The following is a 7,424-nucleotide window of genomic DNA, read 5'->3' as shown; positions in this document are numbered from 1 at the left end:
AATAAAAGACATATGCATTTTTTAGAGGCCGAAGTCTCAACCTCTTTTTTGAAAGAAAAAAAGTGCGTTGATTTTAGGTGAGTCATAATTTTAGCAAAAAAATGCTCTGAACAAGTTGGTTTCGGATGATTTACAAAACTCCTTTTATTCTAAAAAAAATGATTTACAAAACTTCGCAACTTTAAAGAATGTATAAATCGAAGGTGGGTAAAGTACGATTTCTCTCAGACGCCTAAGAAAAAATTAGTTGCAACTTCGTATGAGTCACAAATAAATTTGCCACGTGTATGTATCACCGTCGTACAAAGTCCTAATCCAACGGCGTGAGAGCCGGCCTCCTCCTATTCCTCCACTTGCCAAGCGAATCCTTCCTTCTTCCTCCTCGTGCTGCAGCCGGCGACGCGGGCGGCCTAGGGTTCCTCGCATGCCAGGTGCCGCACGAGCCCGCCGCCGCCATCCGTCAACCATGGCGCAGCCGCAATCCGCTTCCTCCCAGGTTGCTTCCGAGCCCGGTGAGTCCGCTTATCCATCCCACCTTGTTGTACCTTCTATTGGGCGCGTGAATTAGGGGTTCAGAACTAGACCGTACATCAAATCTGATATCGTAGTGAATGCTCACGCAGACAATCCTAAGGCCACCTCAATCTGCACAGCACGACCTTAGATGAGATGTTTTGCTGTGCTACTGTGAACAAATGCTCAGATGGTCAAAAACACCAAAGGTTCTTTGGATTGTTTTACCGAATTGTTGACTGTATGCTGTTTCTGAAACAGGTGCTACAGAACACAGGGTAGTCATAACAAACAAGCATGGAGAGAAACTTGTGGGGATACTGCATCAAACGGGTTCGAACAAGGTTGTAGTCTTCTGTCATGGCTTTACGGCCTCCAAGGTATACATATTAGTCGCCACCAGAAAAAATCTAGCTTATCGTCTTTAGAATTAAACTGTCATAGCAACAAATTCTATCACCTGTATAATGGAGTTTAATGCTTTTGTTTGCAGAAGAGTGGCGTCATTGTTGATCTAGCAGATGCAATAACAAGACAAGGAATTAGTGTCTTTCGCTTTGATTTCAGTGGGAACGGGTAAGTTGCTCACAACATAATCTTGTCTAAAGGTAGTCTTGAAACTAGATGAGTTGAGATACATGTTTTTACTTTGAGCTTCAGGCGTCACTTAACTGTATGACCTACAATTTTCCCATGGACAAGTAAATTAATAGAAGAATTTTGCATATCTGTTTCTTGGTACATTGTTTTAATTATGTAACTTAAATTCATATAAATGTGCATGGTTCATAACCTCATTCGGACTATGCCTTTGAACATATGTTTTCAGAGAAAGTGAAGGGGAGTTCCAGTACGGCAACTACAGGAAAGAAGCTGACGACTTGCATTCTGTTGTCTCATATCTTAATCAGGACAAATATGATGTCACAGCTATTGTTGGTCACAGCAAGGGTACGTGATATATATTGTTTGTTTTGTATAGTTGTGCTTATAATTGCTGTTGTTAATTGCTTTAATTGAATTTTTGCAACTAGAAGGTGGAAGAGTTTGTTTAGTTCAACAACTTGGACACAGAGTGTATGTTTGAGTTTAGATGGTAGAACCAAAGATATTCTTGCCTCCTAGTACATAAACATCAAAGCCAAGATGTCACATCTCTGTACGTCAGATCATTTTGTGATGCAGGTGTTATCTGTATAATTTATTTGACGTCATTATTCTTTGGCTACAAAACATATTCCTTTTGTGCATCCTAGACTGCCGCCCTGTGAAATACGTGGAACATATTTCATCCAGTATATTGCTCTGTTTGTATCCTACTTCTTTTCTTGCTCAGACATCCATTACTAGTAAATGTCATGAAATTATAGCAGTTAAGATAATACGTTGTCCATGTTTATTCTCAGTGCGGCGATAATCCATATGGAAGACATGTTATCTCTTCTACAGAAAGGACTGAGTTGGCCCCTGAGAATAGGATCCCTTACTGCCAAATAGATTACACTCTTGTCATCCCTAACTGCCAAATAGATTACACTATTGTTATCGGAACTAAATAGATCTCTTTTCTAACTAAATAGATATCCTTTCTATCTTTACTCTTATCTCTGAAACTGCTTTAAATGCTTACTGTATTTTTCGTTGCACATTTAACTCGCAATTTAGAAAATTTAGCCATGGAATTTGCATTTCCTTTTATCCAGGAGGAGATGTGGTTGTTCTGTATGCTTCCATGTACGACGATGTCCGCACAGTTGTCAACTTGTCTGGCCGATTTTATTTAGAGAAAGGCATTGAAGAACGCCTAGGGAAAGACTTTATTGACAGGATCAACAAGGAAGGTTACATTGACGTCACAGGCAAGTCAGGTAACGACTGTGATGAGCATTTACCTGTTTGAAGCTACTTTCTGAAACAATTCGGTATGCTGTATATATCCAAACTTGTCTCCCATTGTCATATTGACTATATGTTGGTTGCAATGTAGGAAAGGTTTTATACAGGGTAACAAAAGAAAGCTTGATGGAAAGAATAAACATTGATATGCGTGAAGCGAGCCTTTCCATCAGCAAAGAATGCAGGTCAGAAATTAATTTAGCCATCATTACCCTTATATTCGTGCTACCAACTGAAATAAGCGTCACCACGTGGCATAAACATGTTGCCATTACCTTCAGTAAAATTGTCGTTGCCACGCATTCGCAGGATTGGGAACAATAAATATCTTGTGCATTTGCGCCACGGTTTCATTATTGTGCTATATAAACCAACCTGTTGCAAATTTCCAGATAATTTTACTGTCTTTTTTCAGTTTCTTCACAGTTCATGGTTCATCTGATGAGTTCATTCCGGCGGAAGATGCATACGAGTTTGCAAAGCATATACCGAATAACAAACTCAGGGTCATCGAGGGAGCAAATCACTGCTACACTGCACATCGTAAAGAACTTTCAAGCGCTGTAGTGGATTTCATTATGTCCAACAAGGTACCACCAAATTGATGTTCTCCGTGGTATTTTTTCCGTATTCTGTTCACCAAGGCATTTAATACGACCGTGACAATTGTTTTCTATTTCCAGGCACCAGATACCTTGTTAGCAAAAGATGAATGAGTTCTGATAAATTGCTGCTGCTGACTTGCAAATTTATGCTTTACTGACGCTCCGCTCTCTGAACAAAGGCATTTGAAGACCATGGTCGTTCTACTATTTTCCCCCTTTTATGTTTTTTTTAACTAAGTGATGGAAAGTATGGAATGGTACTCTTCATATCAATCGATTATGTACATGGATTATCTAGGAAGTGGGAATGAGATGTTTGGGGCGATAGAATCTACCGGAACACGACATGTTGGTCCATGGAGTTTTTTCTTTCCTTAGGAAAATTGTGCCAATGGTTGATTGCATGTGTTGACTGTTTGGTTCCAGATTCGAGCTTGGAGCACTGCTCCTTTAGGCGTGCTCACGGCGGCTTGTGTGTGTGTGTGTGTGTGTGGGAGGATGGGCGCTTTGCCGGATGTACTCTTATTCTTTGGTGGAAATATGGATATACCAGGATGTCGGATTGAAGTTCAGACCAATTGAAGTTTCCTGGTGGTCGGAGATATTGATGCATATATATATCGATAGGCATGAAGTTGAATAACTATTTAGTCTTTTTTTATGAGGAATGAGGAGAAGCTTTATTCCAAGATAACGTTTATAGTAGGTATACAAAAAGGTGTTCAGGTGGGTACAAAGTTGTTACATTCGCGTTAACTTTTTCACGGCAAATACGAGGGGGGGGGGGGGGGTTGATGGCCGGTATCATCTTCACTGTGAAGCCGCTCGCTTGAGAAAAATGAGAAGGACCTAAAAACTTAACGTGTACCAATCTGCATCGTCCAAAAATATCAATCCAACGGCTTCCGGGCCCTGACGGTTTCACTGGGTCTAATGGTCACTCGCACCCACTAGCCAGCCGATGACGCTGCGGTCTCCTTGGATTCCCTCCCCGTCGTCCACCTGACCGGCGAATCCTTCCTTCGTCCTGCTCCTGCGGCAGCCGGCGGCGTGAGCAGCCTTGTGTCCCTCCATCCAACCGCACGAGGCCGCTGCTGCCATCCGTCATCCATGGCGCTCAACTCTTCCTCCCAGGATGCTTCCAGCCCTCGTAAGTCCCTTTCTTGATTTCACATTCCGGACCTTTCTTCTTGGGTGCGAGAATGAGGGGTAACCGCTAGGCGTCTAGACTGTACTTCAAATTCGATCTCAGCAATCTTCATAGCCAATCTTAGGCTAGATTTGTTTCTTGTGCTACTCTGGAGAAGTGCTCAGATGGCCCCTTGAACCTAAGGATTTTGGGATTAGTTTACTTAGCGAATCCATTTGGTTTAGAAATGTTAATATTTCCAGTTAAAGGATGTCTTCTTGTGTAGTGATATTCTTGGCGCAGAGTTGGTGTACGTATCTTGAGTCCATATTGTTGACACTGGTTTTCTGAAACAGCTGCCACACACAGGGTACTGATAACGAACAAGCATGGAGAGAAACTTGCGGGACTGCTGCATCCCACGGGTTCGAACAAGATTGTAGTCTTGTGCCATGGCTTTACTGCCTCCAAGGTACATAACCATGTTGTCACCAGAAGAAATTTGCCTTGTCCTCTTTAAGATAGGGGTCTCCAAGTTTCATGCTGCTATGTGAGATTGCAGCGAATTATAATATCATAGAAGTAATTTCTTTCACCTGTATAATGAAGTTTAATGCTTGTTTTCAGAGTGATAGCATCATTGTTGATCTAGCAGATGCAATAACAAAACAAGGACTTAGTATCTTCCGCTTTGATTTCAGTGGAAATGGGTAAGTTGTATATCAAATTAATAAATTATCATGTATAAAGGTAGTCTTACGACTAGAGGAGTTGAGACTCATGTATGTTATAGCTTTGAGCTTCAGATGCCACTTAACTCTTAGGCCTAGAGTTTTCTAAGGAGAAATAAATTAATACTGAAGAAGAATTTTGAATATCTGTATGTTGATACAACATTCTAATGATGTAACTTCAATTTAAATAAACATGCATGGTTCATATCGTCACTCAGACTATGCCTTTGATCATATGTTTCAGAGAAAGTGAAGGCGAGTTCCAGTACGGCAACTATAGGAAAGAGGCTGACGACTTACATTCTATTGTCTCGTATCTTTATCAGGAGAAGTACGATGTCACGGCTATTGTCGGTCACAGCAAGGGTAGGTGATATACATTGTTCGTCTTGCATAATCGTGTTTATTATTGCTATTGTTAATTAGTTTAACGAATTTGTGTGAATAGAAGGTGAAATAATCTGCTTAGTTCTTCAACAACTTGGACCACAGTCTATGCAGGAGTTGAAATGGTAGAGCCGTAGAGATATTCTTGCCTGTATGTGTACGTACTGGTACATTGTTCATAAACATCAAAGCTAATTTGTCACATCTCTGTGGGTCAAATTGGTTTGTGATGCTGGCGCTATCTGTATAATTAATTTGATGTCCTTATTGTTTAGCTAAAAAACATATTCCTTTTGTGCATCTTGGGCTACTGCCCTGTCAAACACCTGCAACATATCTCATCCAGTATATTGCTCTCTTTATATCCTTTTTTTAATTTTGCTCAGATATCCATTATAAATCGAATACTATGAAGTTCCATAATAGTTAAGCACAATACTTCTGCCAGCAGTGTTCCTTTTGCTCACTGTCACGTGCTAAATCTCGTACCCGTCCTAAAACCAAGGAACGAGACAAAACTGGGAGTACGACTCCCGGAAGCAAAGGTCAGCTAGCCAGTTCCTGGGGATGAGGGAGAGAATGTTCGACACTTGGATTAGGATTTTACTAGTTTATTCTCGCTGCTTGGATAATCCATATGGAGTACATGTTATCCCTTCCACAGAAAAGACTGACTTGTCCCCTGAGAATAGGAACCCTAATTGCCTAATAAACCATACCCTTACCATGATAAGTATATCTATCTCTTGCCTGACTAAATATATATATTTCCTATCTTTATTCTTACTATCATTAAAACAGCCGTTAATGCTGAGTATTTCCATTTTTATTGCACAATAGCTCGCAATCTATAAAATTTAGCCATCGAATTTAGATATTCTTTGTATCCAGGTGGAGATGTGGTTGTTCTGTATGCTTCCCTGTATGACGATGTCCGCATGGTTGTCAACTTGTCTGGCCGATTTTATTTGGAGAAAGGCATTGAAGAACGGCTAGGGAAAGAATTTATTGACAGGATAAACAAGGAAGGTTACATTGACGTCACCGACAAGTCAGGTAACCAATATGTATGAGCATTTACAAGTTTAAAGCATATACTTGTCGTTCATGGTCATATTGACCTTCTGTTGGTTGCAACGTAGGAAAGGTTTTATACAGGGTAACAAACGACAGCTTGATGGAACGACTGAACACTGATATGCTTGCAACGAGCCTTTCCATCGGCAAAGAATGCAGGTCAGAAAACTAATTTAGGCATCATTACCTTCACATCCGAGCTACCAACTGAAACAAGCGGCACCCCGTGTGGCACCAACAAGCCGCATTCACCAGCTAATTTTACTGTCTGTATTCAGCTTCTTCACAGTTCATTGTTCAGCTGATGGGATCATCCCGGTGGAAGATGCATATGAGTTTGCAAAGCATATACCGACTCACAAACTGCGTGTCATCGAGGGAGCAGATCACTGCTACACCGCACATCGTAAAGAACTTTCGGACGCTGTGGTGGATTTCATCACGTCCAACAAGGTATCGGCAACTGGCATGTTCACTGCTGTTCTCTGCTTTGTTAACCGAGCCATCTAATGCAACTATTTCTTTTCTTTGCATGCAGGGGATACCTCATTAGCAAAAAAATGAATAAGTCGTGATAAATTGCTGCTGCATACTTTTGTACAACTTGTATGCTTTACTGAATAAGGCAGTCGGAAGACCATGGCCATTCAACTTTTTTTCCCGTTTGTGTTACCTTTTTACCCAAGTAATGGAAAAGCATGCAATAGAAAGTATGGAACTTTTTATATCACTCTGTGCTCGTGAGTATGTAACTATGTACATGAATTATCTAGGATGTGGTGGTTTTGAAAAGCTATTGGATGACCGTAAGCAGGGGCATGGTGGTCATGGATTCATGGGCATGGTTCTCAATCAGACGTGATGGCCAAGGCGATTTCGGTTGTTCTCCTAATAGTGTTTGGAGAGACTTGCCACTGGTGTTTATGGCAGAAGTAGAATTCACTGTTTGTCACGATCCATAATAAGTGTTGGGGTTTTAGTTCAAATTTGTCTATATTTGAACTATACCTCTGACACTTATTATGGACCAGAGGGAGTGTTATTTTGATGGAAAGGAAGTTGGAGCTGCTGTTCATTGGTTAA

General features: G+C 40.9%; 2 protein-coding genes across 2 annotated transcripts; both read left to right on the top strand.

Annotated features, from left to right (window-relative positions):
- The first annotated feature begins 333 nt into the window (after window positions 1–333).
- LOC127342731 (uncharacterized) lies at window positions 334–3,413 on the top strand. Its single transcript, XM_051368739.2, has 8 exons — window positions 334–512; window positions 775–893; window positions 1,007–1,089; window positions 1,343–1,464; window positions 2,217–2,381; window positions 2,501–2,594; window positions 2,825–2,999; window positions 3,093–3,413. The coding sequence occupies exons 1-8, from the start codon at window positions 425–427 to the stop codon at window positions 3,123–3,125; spliced, it is 879 nt and encodes a 292-aa protein (XP_051224699.1). The 5' UTR covers window positions 334–424; the 3' UTR covers window positions 3,126–3,413.
- Window positions 3,414–3,950: 537 nt separating this feature from the next.
- LOC127342733 (uncharacterized) lies at window positions 3,951–7,071 on the top strand. Its single transcript, XM_051368740.2, has 8 exons — window positions 3,951–4,164; window positions 4,500–4,615; window positions 4,771–4,853; window positions 5,122–5,243; window positions 6,156–6,320; window positions 6,407–6,500; window positions 6,620–6,794; window positions 6,880–7,071. The coding sequence occupies exons 1-8, from the start codon at window positions 4,125–4,127 to the stop codon at window positions 6,892–6,894; spliced, it is 810 nt and encodes a 269-aa protein (XP_051224700.1). The 5' UTR covers window positions 3,951–4,124; the 3' UTR covers window positions 6,895–7,071.
- The last annotated feature ends 353 nt before the right edge of the window (window positions 7,072–7,424 follow it).

This window comes from Lolium perenne, chromosome 3 (assembly GCF_019359855.2).
Source record: "Lolium perenne isolate Kyuss_39 chromosome 3, Kyuss_2.0, whole genome shotgun sequence".
NCBI lineage: Eukaryota > Viridiplantae > Streptophyta > Magnoliopsida > Poales > Poaceae > Lolium > Lolium perenne.
This window is presented reverse-complemented; position numbering and strand designations above follow the sequence as displayed.

What these genes read in the sequence shown, in the direction of transcription:
- LOC127342731 (XM_051368739.2), top strand. Translation starts at nt 425, where the DNA reads ATGCCAGGTGCCGCACGAGCCCGCCGCCGCCATCCGTCAACCATGGCG. An exon ending in CCAGGTTGCTTCCGAGCCCG is followed by an intron (nt 513 to 774) that starts GTGAGTCCGCTT and finishes TTTCTGAAACAG; the next exon opens with GTGCTACAGAACACAGGGTA. An exon ending in ATTTCATTATGTCCAACAAG is followed by an intron (nt 3,000 to 3,092) that starts GTACCACCAAAT and finishes TTCTATTTCCAG; the next exon opens with GCACCAGATACCTTGTTAGC.
- LOC127342733 (XM_051368740.2), top strand. Translation starts at nt 4,125, where the DNA reads ATGGCGCTCAACTCTTCCTCCCAGGATGCTTCCAGCCCTC. An exon ending in CCAGGATGCTTCCAGCCCTC is followed by an intron (nt 4,165 to 4,499) that starts GTAAGTCCCTTT and finishes TTTCTGAAACAG; the next exon opens with CTGCCACACACAGGGTACTG. An exon ending in TCCATCGGCAAAGAATGCAG is followed by an intron (nt 6,501 to 6,619) that starts GTCAGAAAACTA and finishes GTCTGTATTCAG; the next exon opens with CTTCTTCACAGTTCATTGTT.